A 14,318-nucleotide genomic window follows, 5' to 3' on the forward strand; every position below is an offset into this window, starting at 1 on the left:
TTTTTTTTTTTTTTTTGAATAAAAACGAGAAGAAATGGATTTTTGCAAATTACAAATTACAAGACAAGAAAAAAGAGAACTCATGTTACTGAGGGACCCAATTAGTAAATAGTTTTACTTTAAAATGTCTGATTAGTGATTACTGATTAGTAACAAAAACATGTACTAGTCGTGATTTGAAATATTTCTAAAAGTTCGACTGGTAACAAAAGTAAAAAAGTGTAGAAGTTTGTTATAATATTATTACTTTTCAATTATAGCGACATAATAAAAACTATAAATATTCTAAACAAATCAATTATTATTTATTATTTAAAATTTCATACTCAAAAACAACAGTAAAATTTTTGAAAAAAAATTGGTTGAAGATGTAGATTTTTGAAATATTTATAATAGTAATAAATTAGGTATGCGTATTTACGCGAGTATCAAAAATATATAGGAAGTTAAGTATTCCAAATGTTAATTTTATATTTATTTGATTTTTTCTAATTAATATATTTGAATTTTAAATAATATTTCAAACCGGATTTAGTTGACACACTCCACTCGCAATACAATTTAATTGCATATTATATCATAATAATTTTGTAATTATGTACACTCAATTCTAAAGGAGAAACTTATAATTTTTCAGGTCAAAAAAATATGTGCATTATATCATATTTATATTTTGAGAAAAATTAAAACTAATTTAAAAATTAATAATATAATTCTCAAAGAAAAAAATGAAAACTAATACTATCTCATACTGGAAAAACTAAATTATCTTAAATATATTTGTTCCATATTTTGTAGACTCATACATAATAATTTTAAATAAAACTATACTAATATTATCATAAATTAATCAAAAATGCATATAACTTTATTATTTTTTTCGAATTTGTATGCTATCCTAAAATTTGGATCAAAAAATTTATGTCAATTGTATTGTATTTTTAATGCAAAATAAATATACTCTTTTGCATAATTTTTGCATAAGTTTTGCTTCATATTTGCATAATACTTATTATTTAACTTTTTACAATTCTCTTGTTTTTATGATCAAAATTTAAATACATAATCTTATCAAAAAGGATATATGTTTCTATCTTCATTTATTTTAAACTAATTTTATTTTCTTATTATATATAGGGTTCAATTTATTAGTATTTATCGATTTTTGCATATAAATAAAATTTTGTTCTAGATCCGTTGTTGATGCACGATCGAATTTCTTGGAATTGGTGGTTAGAAGAATATGACACAATGTAGTGTCAGTCGGCTATTGGCCTGCCTAGACGTTTACAACCTTATTCAATCAAATAAATGTGGTAGGGGGAGGAACCAGTTTGAACATAAACTCTCCAGCATGGATGGGTTATGGGCAATGTGCTAAGCAGGGCTTCACGACTTATGTCTATGAACTCCAAGTCAAAGAGGATATAAACGCATATTTATACCAGTCCAAAATTGCATAGTCAATGCAGATTTTCCATATATATAGTTAAAAATATTAATTTACAGTTTTTTTGTTATGGAAGTCCTCAAAATTTATAATTTTCTTTTTATATAGCTTATCAAATAAATAATATAATCTGTTTTCTTTTAGGACTCATAATTTATTATATAATTTTTCTTTTTGTAAGTGTCAAAATCTAATTGATAAATATTACAGATAGTATGATCAATCGAGTTACTAATTTTAAAAACTAAAACTTTATATAATAATATAAGATATTAACCTACATCATCAAATAACAGAAATAGTATTTAGGATGATTCCACTCCAAATTAGCTTCAAATCAATAATATTCAGAATAATTTTTTTTTTTTGAATAATACTCAATCTGTTTCCCCATAACCCGATATTGAGGAAACATATATATATGTAGTCTCAACCAACCAGTGAAATTCCTAAAATATTATAGTACATCTAAATCATCAATTTTCTTATATCAAATAAATGGGTGTTGCTCGAGAAAGTTAAATAGGTTTTAATTTGTACTTCTTTTTTTGTTGTCAAACAATTTGTAGTTTACTATTTTTCGTTAGTTGAGTATAAATTTTTATTTATAAAAAAATGCTTCTTCTTTTTTTTACTCCAATTTTTTTTTTTAGTAATGAGTTATTAATTTGCAGAAGACAAAGAGTTTATTATTTTAAAAGATGACGGCAACTTGTGACATCATAAATAAGTGAATGAAAAATGAAAAGGCCAGATCCACGTGGAGTGAGGTTTGAAAAAGTCTCCGGTCAAATCCCTTGACTCAAATTTTCTAATTTATGTTTTCCCTTAAAAACATTTGCTTAGGTTCAAATCAATCATTGGCAAATTATTTTAAGTTTATGTTACTTATATTAGTATATATTATTATTATTCATGTTGTTGACGAGTGATGACATCTGCATTTAATCTTATATTACTAATAGTCACTTATACAGAAAATAAATAAAATTTTAAGTTTGTCTTTTCTCGCATTTGGAATTTTGGATAGAGAACACATAAGACACCTTCAATAACGTACAATAACAAACATGGAAACACCTCAAATGATTAGTTTCAACTTTGGGTTTGACCTGATTATGTGATTTTGATTGCCAATCTCACCTAAAAATGTGTGGATCGTCTTCAACAAAAAAAATTAGAATCGAATTATTTATCCAAAATAACAACGATCCTCAAATTCTAACTTAGTTGAAAAGATAATCAATATGGATATTATAACAACGTCAAATCATATTATTTATCTATTAGTTAAACTATAAAATCGATCGGTACAAAGTAGATGTAACCTTTTTGTGTGCGTGTGCAAATCTTAAAATGTAAGTTTGTGACTTTGTGGTAAACCTAATGTAGCACTTCGATCACTAGAAACAATACAGACTAGTTGATTAGAGACTAGTTTTTGGGCCTCCTGACTTTGATTCTGAATATTTACTTTATAGTAAATAGACAATTCATGCATCACAAAGCCACAGTGTATTTATAGTAAGTAGACAATTTACACATCGCGTTGATGGACTTAGTTGTTACGGAAACGAATAATTTATAGTAAGCCTTCAGAAGTCTCCCAATCGCACCTTGTCTTCAAAATCGGGTCCCTTGAAACCAAATCAGAAGAAAAATCTCAAACAATCTGTTGGAAATACCAAGAGCAGGGAACAAACACCAGGGAAACAATCAATGAACCTCCCCTCCTCCTTTAGTCCACCTAGAATTTCCCTGATCCCTGCCAGCAAGAAGAAGAAGGCAGATTTTCAGAATCCGCCAATCCCTCTTTTTTAAGATTAGTGAGTTGGAACTGTTGTGGACTGGAGAACCCCATAACAGTTCGAAGACTCTGGAAAATCAGGAAAAAGATTTTTCCGGATGTTTTGTTTCTCATGGAAACAAAAAACTCACCTGAATCAGTTCTAAAAACATTACAATGGCTTGACCACCCACACCACCATCTGGTTCCCCCTGATTCCCCAGCCGCGGGTGGTCTTGCACTTTTCTGGAAAGACAACATAGAACTGGAGGTCATTAATTCCAACAACCATTTTATAGACACCAAGGTTAAGGCAAAAGGTCGAGAGTTCTTTGCTACCTTCCTGTATGGAGAACCGGATAGATCCAAAAGATTCCAAGCTTGAAACCAACTCCAAGAGTATGCCCTGAATAGAACTGGTCCCTGGTTTATGACAGGTGATTTCAATGACATTATTGGCAATGATGAAAAAATGGGAGGTCCCATGAGATCAGAAAGCTCCTTCACGGACCTTCGACCCTTCATGTCTGCATGTGATCTATATGCTCTGAAGCACTCTGGGAATTTCCTCTCGTGGAGGGGACAGAAACATTCGCATCTAGTCAGGTGCCGTCTGGATAGAGCAATGGAAAATAGTGACTGGATCCTATCTGGGAGAAGTGAATATCTGCGTTTTGAAGGATCCAATCATCGTCCCGTAGTATCCTCTTTCGACCATGTTAAAAGACACCACAAGAGCCTCTTCAGATACGACAAAAGATTCAGAGATAACACCGAAGTTAGCAATATTGTAGCAGAGGCATGGAATCTCAAACCTACGGCCCCCATAGACCATCGACTACATTTATGTAGACGAGGTATCATTCAATGGAGTAGAGACCAACGAGAAATTTCCTCCCTCCAGGACCAACTGGAAGAAGCTATGTGCGATGATACTGCCAGCCAAATCACCATTGACTCTATTAATCAGAATTTTTTGTTAGCCTACAAGAAGGAAGAAGAGTATTGGAAACAGCGCAACAGGCAACTTTGGCTTAACTTAGGAGATAAAAACTCGGGCTATTTACATGCGGCTACAAAAAAAAGAAGAGCTATTAATAACATTTCTGTCTTAGAATCAAACTCGAGAGAAAAGGTTTACAAGGAAAAAGAGATAGTGAAAGTTATCTCTAATTATTTTCAAGATATCTTTTCCTCCCAGGATGGAGATAGGAGCTATGTGGCTCAAGAAGCACTCTCTCCCTGTGTCACCCTCGAAATGAATGAGATGCTGATCTCCATGCCAACCCTCCTCGAAATCAAACAAGCTTGTTTCTCGATCCACCCTGATAAAGCCCCAGGACCCGATGGCTTTTCAGCCAGCTTTTTTCATTCTAACTGGCTTTCAGTGGGTGAGGCGATTATTGCAGAGGTTCAATCCTTCTTCATCTTGGGATCCCTGCCAAAAAAGATCAATCATACTCATGTTATACTTATTCCAAAAACCACAGTGGCCCAAAAATTAGCAGATTATAGACCTATAGCTCTCTGTTTAGTTTATTACAAGATCATTGCAAAGCTAACTAGCAAAAAGACTGCAACCGGTCCTACACTCTTGTATCTCGGAGAATCAATCTGCTTTTGTTCCACAAAGAGCCATTTCGGATAATGTCCTCATCACACATGAATCGCTCCACTACCTGAAGACATCAGGAGCATAAAAGAGATGATTTATGGTTGTTAAAACAGACATGAGTAAAGCATATGATCGTTTGGAATGGGATTTCATTAAGGCTGATTTAGTACAAATGGGGTTCCACAATACCTGGATTCATTCTCCACCGTCTCATATTCCTTTTTCATCAATGGCCAAACCAAAGGCCTAGTGAACCCTCAGTGTGGTATCCGTCAAGGCGACCCATTGTCACCCTATATTTTCATTATTTGTAGTGAAGTCTTATTGGGACTGTGTCTAAAAGCTCAGCGTCAAGGAAACCTACTAGGTCTACGAGTGGCAAAAGGAAGTCCAAGAGTGAATCATCTCCTATTTGCGGATGGTATAATGTTCTTCATACAATCTGATTATCACAGCTGCCTGACACTTCGTCGCATCCTCCAAAAGTATGAATCTGCCTCAGGACAAAATATCAATCAAGCCAAGTCATCCATCACATTTTCAAACAAAACCCCCGCCAATACGAAGGAGATAGCTAAAATAGTACTTGAAATCCACAAGGAAGGAGGACAAGGAAAATACCTCGGACTACCGAAATTGTATGGTAGAAAGAAGAAGGATCTCTTCTCCTCCATCGTGGACCGGATCAAACAGAGAGCACTCAGCTGGTTCTCACGTTTCCTCTCCACAGCTGGGAAGTTAACAATGCTCAAATCTGTCCTAACAGCCATGCCAACCTATACCATGTCCTGTTTCCATCTTCCTGCATCGCTTTGTAAGCGGATTCAATCAGCTCTTACACGTTTCTGGTGGGATTCAAAAACAGAAAGAAAAAGATGTCATGGATCGCTTGGAAAAGGTTAGCAAAACCGACAAAAGTGAGAGGTTTAGGACTCAGAGATATTAAACTTTTCAATAAGACTCTTCTGGCAAAACTAGGCTGGCGAATCCTCACCCAACCACAAAGCTTAATGGGTAGAGTTTTATTAGGAAAATATTGTAAGTCCTCACCTTTTCTTGAATCCTCTGCTCCAAATTCTGCCTCTCACGGCTGGAAAAGCATTTATATTGGTAGAGATCTCCTCAATTCCAATCTTGGCGTATTAGTGGGTACGGGAGAAAGTATACAGTTGTGGAGATCCCCATGATTATCCTTATCTTCACCATTAGCCCCGATGGGACCACCGACCGAAGCCACATAGAACCTCACGGTCGCAGACCTCATTATCCCGGGATCAAACAATTGGAATACGAAACTCATTAGAAATATCCTTCCAATGTATGCGGATACGATTCAAAAGTTGAAACCAAGTGCACATGGAGCAAAAGATACCTGGGCATGGTTACCAACAAGGGACGGACAGTACTCAGCAAAGTCAGGTTATTTTGAAGCAACAAAACTGGATCTACCTTCCCCAGCGAATGAACATTCGCCTAGAGCAGTACCAATAACCTTCAACTGGCAAAGAAATATCTGGAATCTCAAAACATCCCCAAAAACGAAGCTTCTCCTTTGGAAGGCTGCGCAAAGCGCCCTCCTGGTTGGTCTGAATCTTAAGCATAGAAACATCACAGACTTTGCGGTTTGTCCCCACTATAGTGAGGAGGAATCAATCCTCCATCTTTTCTTCCATTGTTCCTATGCAAAACTCATATGGTCAATCGCACCCTTCCACTCAAAACCTCCTCTGGATTCTTTTACCGATGTGGGACAGAGAATCGAAAAGGTAAATAAACTTATATGCTTACCTCCAACAGGCATTGACTCAGGTCCTCTTTCCCCATGGATCCTCTGGTCGATCTGGATTTCCCGCAACCAACTAATCTTCAATAAGAAGCGACTCCCGACTGAGGAAACCTTGCAATTAGCCTTAAACAGAGCTAGAGAATGGCAGAACGCAAAAATTCTCTCCCAAAACTCGAATCAAATCCCCAAACCCGTCATTAAACCTCCGGAACCCCCTGGTACGTTTCAATGTTTCACTGACGCCTCGTGAAAAGATGACGGATCTGCATGATTTGGCTGGATCATCAAAAATCCAGAAGGCCAGGTCAAGATCCGAGGTTCTGACTCTTCAAATCACATCAACTCTCCCCTGATGGCTGAAGCGGTAGCAACTCTTTTTGCGATTAGAGTTGCAATCGAATCGAACATCACCTCCATCTTTGAATAAGAAGATCCAGATCATGGAATTTCACGGGACTCTCCACGATATCCTTTCTCTATCTGCAACTTTCAATTTCGTGTCTTTCAATTTTATCTCTGGCACCCTGAATCGCCAAACCGATGTTTTGGCAAAGAAGGCCCTTGGTCTGCTCGGTACCAATTTTTGATTTTATGATAAGGACATCTAGTTTGTCCAAAAAAATGAATAAAATAATATTTCAAATGCATTAAAACAAAATTCAGTTGATGGCAATAAAGTTATACGTATCAATCATGAGATATGGAATTTACGATGGAACTTTCTTTTAATTTGAGATTGCACTTTGACGATGGACTTGGTCAGCAGAAACCTTCTTCTACGATCTTTATTTTTTTATTAAATTATAAATGTTTTTTTTAAACACAAATTATAAATGTTATAAGGATGTAATAAACAAATGTTATGGAATACATCCCTTTAATGTTAGAAGTCAAAGTGTAAAAATACTTATGAACTTATTTTGAATTAGTTAATCAGCTTTGTTAGAAAATACGAAAAGAATTAAGATAAGGCTATATAATGTATAACTGAGATTTGGTTTAATAAGAGTTTGTCCTATACTACTTCGTCCTATTTAATTCGATAGAACATATGAAGAAGTTGCACACACACAAAAGAAATATAGGAGTACCAAAATTAAAGAAAAACTAAAAAGGTTATATAACAAGCGGTTGTTGCTAAAAATAGAAATCATGTATAAAATACTTTTTGCAAAAAAAATATTGAAAATATTGAAAAAGAGACCGTAACTACATCCAGAAAGCTACAGTTGGACACTGAAAGGGTACAGTTATTTTTATATGATAATTAAGAAAAACCACTGGATTTAAATAAACTAATCAGCTAAGTTAAACTAAAATAAATCCAAATTTGAATTGGTCAGCATTAGACCCTTCAGTAAACGCCACCACTTATATACACTCTGGAACTATAGATTTCTTAATAAAATTGAAGACCAAAGACTTTTCTCAACTTTGAATCTTTATATAATAGTTTTGATCACTTGGTCAAATTTTCAAACACATCTTCGCTCACATCAAACTTTTTTAAAACCCATTTAAATTCCAAAAGAACACGCTTTTGTTTTAAAAACCATCCCCCTCCACAACCAAAACATTCTCATCATCAAATACCAAAAAAATAACTTCACATCTTTCTCTTAAGCCTCTCAATCACATGTTTTCAATCTGATGTCCTAAACCTTATAACCGGGACACTAAAAGTGACGGAACTACTCTTTTGGTGAGGTAACTACTAACATGGAAATGATGAATTGGGAACAAAGGAATTTGCTAAACGAGCTGATTCATGGACTAAGAGCTGCAAAGCAACTCCAAGCTTCTCCTTCGCCATCGTCGTCATCTTCTTCTTCATGTTTGACGTACGAGATGAAGGAGACTCTCTTACAAAAGGTAGTTTCTTCCTACGAAAAAGCTATAATGATGCTGAACGGATCACGCAATCCAACGACCGAGAGGGTGATGGATCCGGTAGTTAATTCCGGTAAAGTTCCGGAATCTCCAGCGTCGATTAATGAAAGTCCCAAAAGCGAAGAGTTTCTCGATGTGGGGTGCAAAGATTACAGTTGCAAAAAGAGGTAAAAAAAAATGTTGAGAGTTGTAACTAAGGAGGAGATTATTTTGTAGCACTTATAATAATGTGAAAACAAAATTATAGAGTTTTTTTGATTAGTGATCTTAAAATTGTGCAGGAAGATGTTGCCAAAGTGGACAGAGCAAGTGAGGATTAGTCCAGAGAGAGGCTTAGAAGGACCTCATGATGATGTTTATAGCTGGAGAAAATATGGCCAAAAAGATATTTTGGGCGCCAAATATCCTAGGTAATTTAATTATCATACTAATTTGTTCTTAATTTTATAGAGATGATGTTTATGAAATTAATAGACAAATTTGTTGGTTTTTTTGTTATTGCAGGAGTTATTACAGATGCACATTTCGTAACACACAGTGCTGTTGGGCTACAAAACAAGTCCAAAGATCGGACGGTGATCCAACGATCTTCGAAGTAACATACAGAGGAACACACACTTGCTCACAACAGGGGAACACAACTCCACATAAACGAGCGGAAACTAAACAAAACCAAAACCACATAGAAGAAGTCGTAAATTACCAAAACAACCTCCTCGACAATCTCAGGACCAATCTCACCATACGTACCGACGGGGTTGAAGGCCACGGTTTCTCGTTCCCCGTTACGCCGCCGCCTTTTTACTCTTACGAAACGTTTTGCCACGTGGGTAGCTCTGGTCCGTCAGATTTCACCGGACTGATCTCCACTAATACCTCCACAGGAAGTTCTCCAATATTCGACGTTGATTTCCATTTTGATCCAACGGCTGAGATTGACACCACTGACTTCCCCACGTTTTTACACGATTCGATTTAATTATTTGTTACTTTCATTAGAGATTTGATTATTATTCTTGAGATTAACTATAAATATAGTGAGCAACCAAAGAAAAATAAAACTAGTTTCACCTTAATTGAAATCTTAAAAAGCAGAGTTATTTTTGCATAAGGGAGAGAGATGTTTAATGTGAGCAAACTTGAACATTCTCTTCTTCTTTTTTTTCTACTGCTCAGTTAGTTTTTTTTCCTCTACGAGACAGTCTTGGTCTTATTGTACTCTTCCACTTCTTTCTTGTAAGCTTCCATTAACTCAGCAGCTTTTTGATTATAAACTTGTTTCTCCTCTTCACCAAGTTCCTACAAAACGAAGATACATTTCCCAATCAATTTCATTATTAATGATTATAAAACTCATACTCAGATTCGGGTTGTGTAAATTATAATACCTTCCATTTCAATGAAATGTGAGCAGTAAGAGTTGAGTTGTTGATCCCATGATGCTCTTCTGCCACACTCTTCCTTGCATCTTTGCTGTAAAAACAACAATGTTTACAAAAAACCAGTAAGAAAAGAACTGAGATTGGATCTGATTGTTTTGTGGATTCAGGGTTTTGAGTATACCAAAAGAGTAAGTATGAAGAAGCAGGCTTTTTTGGTTTGTTTGGATCAACATCCTCGTTCTTCTTCTTGGTCTTGGTCATTTCTTTCGTTTTCTGCACGATACATATGTTCTGTTAGTGACTGGCTTGAGCCCAGGATAGCTAAATGCATTGTGAGTTCCTCTTGACTAACCTTTATGATATTGTCGTTTTTTTCCTTCTTCTTGAGAAGTTGGAGAGCTTCTTGTTTATGGAGCTTCATGAGTTCCTCTTCTTCTTTCTTCTGGCTCATGGCTTCTTCTTCCTTTGTTCTTTTATATCCTTCCATTTCTTGAAGATATATCTCCTTGTTCTTCTTTGCCATCTGTTACAAAAGTTCCAGTATATGCACACATACGTTAAAACCATCCCTTTATTATCTTCACTTCTTAACACAGCAATGTCTATGATGAACTAGACCTGATCGTAGGGAGCCTTTTGCTCTTCTGACAAGCTCTTCCACTCTTTTCCAGTCATCTTAGCGATCTATAATCATCATTCATCCACACAACTTAAGCTTCAACAGTTTCAAATGACAATTGAGAAAAGACAACTCCTAATTCTTGACTTTTACCTCGACAACGCTTTTGTTTTCTCCTTTTAAAGCAGCTCTCCTCTCGTTTGCATAGATCAAGTAAGCAGATACGGGATGTTTTGGCTTCAGAGGATCCTTAATCTTCCTGCAAAACGAGAAAATGCAGTCAGTTTTCTTACTTATATAGTCCATATGAAATTATTTGTTGAGTGAAATAGTGGGATCAGTATCATTACTTGGCCTTTTTCTTGTTGTCCTGTTCAGCTTCCTGAACAAAATGGAGATACTGATCAAGCAGTTCCATTGCAGTTTTCTGCTTCTGCTCATCATCAAGAAGCTTCATAGCTTCCTTTTCGCGCTTCTCCTTAGCAATAACCTGAAGGTAAGCTTCCTTATCCGCTTGGTATGTCTCCTCATAAGGCTTCTTCTCTTCTGCACTCAGAGTCTTCCACTTAGCACCCAGAATGTTCGAAGTCTCTTTGAAATCAGCATCTGGATTCTGCTTCTTGACTTCGTTCCACTTCTCCTTACACCACAAAATGTACGGTGTCAATGGTTTCTTGGTTTCACCACACTCCTTCTTCTTCTTTCCCTTCTTCTCCTCTTCAGTTTGTGCCAAAGATTGACTAAATGCAAATGTCTGTGGAAGCACAACATAAACATTCCCCAAATCAATCACCAAATCACGTCATTGAACATTCAACTTCAACCAAAGCTAATCTATCTCAGCTAATTTGGCACCAAATTAACATCTATATCTTAAACACAAGCGTTGAAATCAATCAAATTCTCATACAGCTTCATCAAACTACAGAGCTGTAACAAAGCCACAAAAGATTCAACGAATCAATCATACTAATCTAACCTCAGTGCTAGATCTAAACTGAAACTTCCATCAAGCGATTCAACCATCAACTAGCTCCATAACACAAACGATTTTACCAGATTTTTCTGAAATTATCACAGAGATCATTGAACCAGAGCTAGATCTATAGATCGTACCATGTTAGGTTTAAACTCCTTCATCTTCTGCAACTTCTTCAGCTCCGTCTTAAGTTTCTCCTGCTCAACGTCCTTAGTCTCAAGTTCTTCTTCCTTCTTCCTCAGGATCTCGTCCTTCTCCTTCAGCAGATCCTCCGTCTTCTCCTTCTCGATCTTCATCTTCTCCAACATCGCTTGCATCTCCATCAGATCTTTCTCAAACGATTTCGCTTCTTCTTTCCCCTTAGCGGCTGCTGAGACCGATGACGACAACGACGGTGACTCGACGATCTCATTCTTCTCCTTCAACGCCTTTCTACTGTTTCTCGATTTCTTCGCCGGAGCTGGATCTGAAACTGTCGCCATCGCAAAAAGAGAGATTGAACGAGAGCGTTTGTATAAAAGAGGTTAGAGAAGAATTGAGATTTATGGGATTTAGGGGTAACGATTTAGTGGAGCCTCTCCTCTGGGTTTTATATAGAAAGAAGAAGAAGGCTGAACGGTCAAAAACTTTTGAAATTCAAAACTGTTCCTTTTGCGGATATGTATTTTTGTCTTTTGAATTTTGACCGTTTCAATTGCCCACTATACCAACTGACTCAACCGGTTTAAATCACAATTTATTTGAAGACTTTTTAATCGTTTACTTTTATTTTTATTTTTTAATGTGAGACGGACCATTCGAATTTTCGACTACACGACAAAACCAAATCTAGAAAAATTCTCAAACTGTTTTACATAATTTATCTATAAAAACTGCTTTTGTTAACCGAACCGGTTTTCAATTCATCTAAGCGGCTCTCTTTACGGTCCATAACTGTAAACCAAATCTCTTCAGCTTTACCAATTTACATGACCTGACCTATATACCAATTCAATCCAGGCTTTGACTAAAAGATACTATCAAATCGGTTATTTCCCGGTTCGACCATCCATTATGATCTCCAATATAACATCGTTCAAGTGATCAATGGGACCAGGTAAGCACCAGTGCAGACAATCGTTCTGTACCTTTGCGTTCTTATCTTTATCAAACGGCCTGAACTCTCGGTATGGACCTGGATGCCCATCGGGTCGAGTCAGCAACATTGCAGCAAAGTCCAGAAGCTTTAGTTTCCCACTGTCCTGACCCATCTCTGTAACCACTCTCTCGAATTGATTGATCTCCACATCTCTCAGTATCTTGTTCAAGACCTTCATCTCGACCTCGTCCTCACTCACTGGTTCTGTTTTCTTACAGGTCCCTCCGTTATGCCACTCCCCATTTTTAAAGTGATCGGGTATCGAAGTGCCGAAGAAGACCATGCCTTTAGTGTTAGATTTTGCTATGAAGTCCATAACATGACGCAACGATGTATTGTAAGCATAGTCAAATCCTAAATCCGTCATGTTAGAACTTTCCGGGCAGCCATGACACCCAACGGGATTTGCATTCTCGTGGTAGACTGCGGTTTTCAAGAACCACTCCCCGGAAGAGATGATCGCATAGTCAAGGCTCGGTAACAGATCAGTCCATGTATTGTCGAGTTTGTCAAGGTGAAGCTGGACTGCAGCTGATGAAACACCGTTCGAATCTTCGAAGATGGCAGCTTGCACAAGAAAAGGTGACCAAATGTTGGATACGGTGAGGTTGTAAAAAGGGAAATTCCAACGCTTTGATCTATAGTTCTCATCGTGATACACCTCTACCGGCTTTTCAACCTGAAACATAGAAAAAGACCAACAACACTCTTCAATTACAAATTTTTCCTTTTTTAAAAGTCTGCAAATAGATAGCAAAGTAACAGTAAAAAAAAAAAACTTACTGTAGATAACAGGCAAAGCAAAGACTCAACATGATTACGAGCAATGGAGTCACCAATGATAGCCCAAGATTTATTCCTCATAAGTTGAAGAAATCTCCGAGGATCGAAACGTGGCAAAGAGCAGTCGTTAGGCTTCCATCTCCAGTAGAGGAAACCAGAGTCAGGCCGGCCATTGGTGATGCAATTCTGGTGACTGTCTACAACGATACCACAAGACCCGTTTGTATAAATTGGTCCCAAAGGATCTCTGATCCATTTCCCATTGAATAAATCACACTTCTCCACCTCAATATCTGATAACAACAAAGCACATACCTTCTTAGCACCACCTAAACCTAAAGGTTTCACTTAGTAAGTACGAACACAACTACTCTAACTAAACACTATAAACAAATCTTTGATTAGAAGCTCATGAATCAGAGACACTACAGATTACAAAAGATCATGCTCTCCCAAAACTTGGTGAATTTTAAAATCCCTAGATCTCAGAAGTTTCCGCAAATACAAGATTAGCAAAAAACACACAGCGAAATCGTAGTTTTGATTGTGCTAGAAAATCTAATTATTACCTCCAGGAATCTGATCCTCGTTATCCGATAAGATAACCGACGGCGGAGAAATCTGAGGAACGGAGTCTCCGTTCACCGACACATGAACTGGGTGAAATTGGCCGAATTGGAAGACGAAGAAACGAAAAGCGAGACAAGTGATGAGAGTAGCAGAGACGAGTTTTATGAGAAATGTGTTTTGCTGAACGTTAGACATTGATTCCCATTTTAGCTTCATCTTCTTCTTCTTCTTCAATCTCGTTTTGGGATTTGAAGAAGTAGAGAGATGATATATGATGTTACGGTTTTTTTTTTTTTTTTTTTTTTTTTTTTTTTTTTTTT

At 36.5% G+C, this 14,318-nt stretch overlaps 3 protein-coding genes across 3 annotated transcripts; 1 reads left to right on the forward strand and 2 right to left on the reverse strand.

Annotated features, from left to right (window-relative positions):
• Positions 8,134-9,531, forward strand: LOC104737100 (probable WRKY transcription factor 41). The gene is made up of 3 exons (XM_010457204.1): positions 8,134-8,694; positions 8,809-8,937; positions 9,032-9,531. Exons 1-3 carry the CDS (start codon positions 8,357-8,359, stop codon positions 9,504-9,506), a joined length of 942 nt encoding a protein of 313 aa, XP_010455506.1. The 5' UTR covers positions 8,134-8,356; the 3' UTR covers positions 9,507-9,531.
• On the reverse strand, positions 9,580-12,123 carry LOC104737102 (high mobility group B protein 13-like). The gene is made up of 8 exons (XM_010457205.2): positions 11,645-12,123; positions 10,879-11,282; positions 10,682-10,787; positions 10,528-10,593; positions 10,262-10,432; positions 10,091-10,182; positions 9,916-10,000; positions 9,580-9,826 (listed from the first exon to the last, which is right to left on the reverse strand). Exons 1-8 carry the CDS (start codon positions 11,987-11,989, stop codon positions 9,719-9,721), a joined length of 1,377 nt encoding a protein of 458 aa, XP_010455507.1. The 5' UTR covers positions 11,990-12,123; the 3' UTR covers positions 9,580-9,718.
• LOC104737103 (protein trichome birefringence-like 23) lies at positions 12,318-14,312 on the reverse strand. Its single transcript, XM_010457206.1, has 3 exons — positions 13,998-14,312; positions 13,429-13,721; positions 12,318-13,324 (listed from the first exon to the last, which is right to left on the reverse strand). The coding sequence occupies exons 1-3, from the start codon at positions 14,212-14,214 to the stop codon at positions 12,536-12,538; spliced, it is 1,299 nt and encodes a 432-aa protein (XP_010455508.1). The 5' UTR covers positions 14,215-14,312; the 3' UTR covers positions 12,318-12,535.

This window comes from Camelina sativa, chromosome 13, assembly GCF_000633955.1.
Source record: "Camelina sativa cultivar DH55 chromosome 13, Cs, whole genome shotgun sequence".
Classification (NCBI taxonomy): domain Eukaryota; kingdom Viridiplantae; phylum Streptophyta; class Magnoliopsida; order Brassicales; family Brassicaceae; genus Camelina; species Camelina sativa.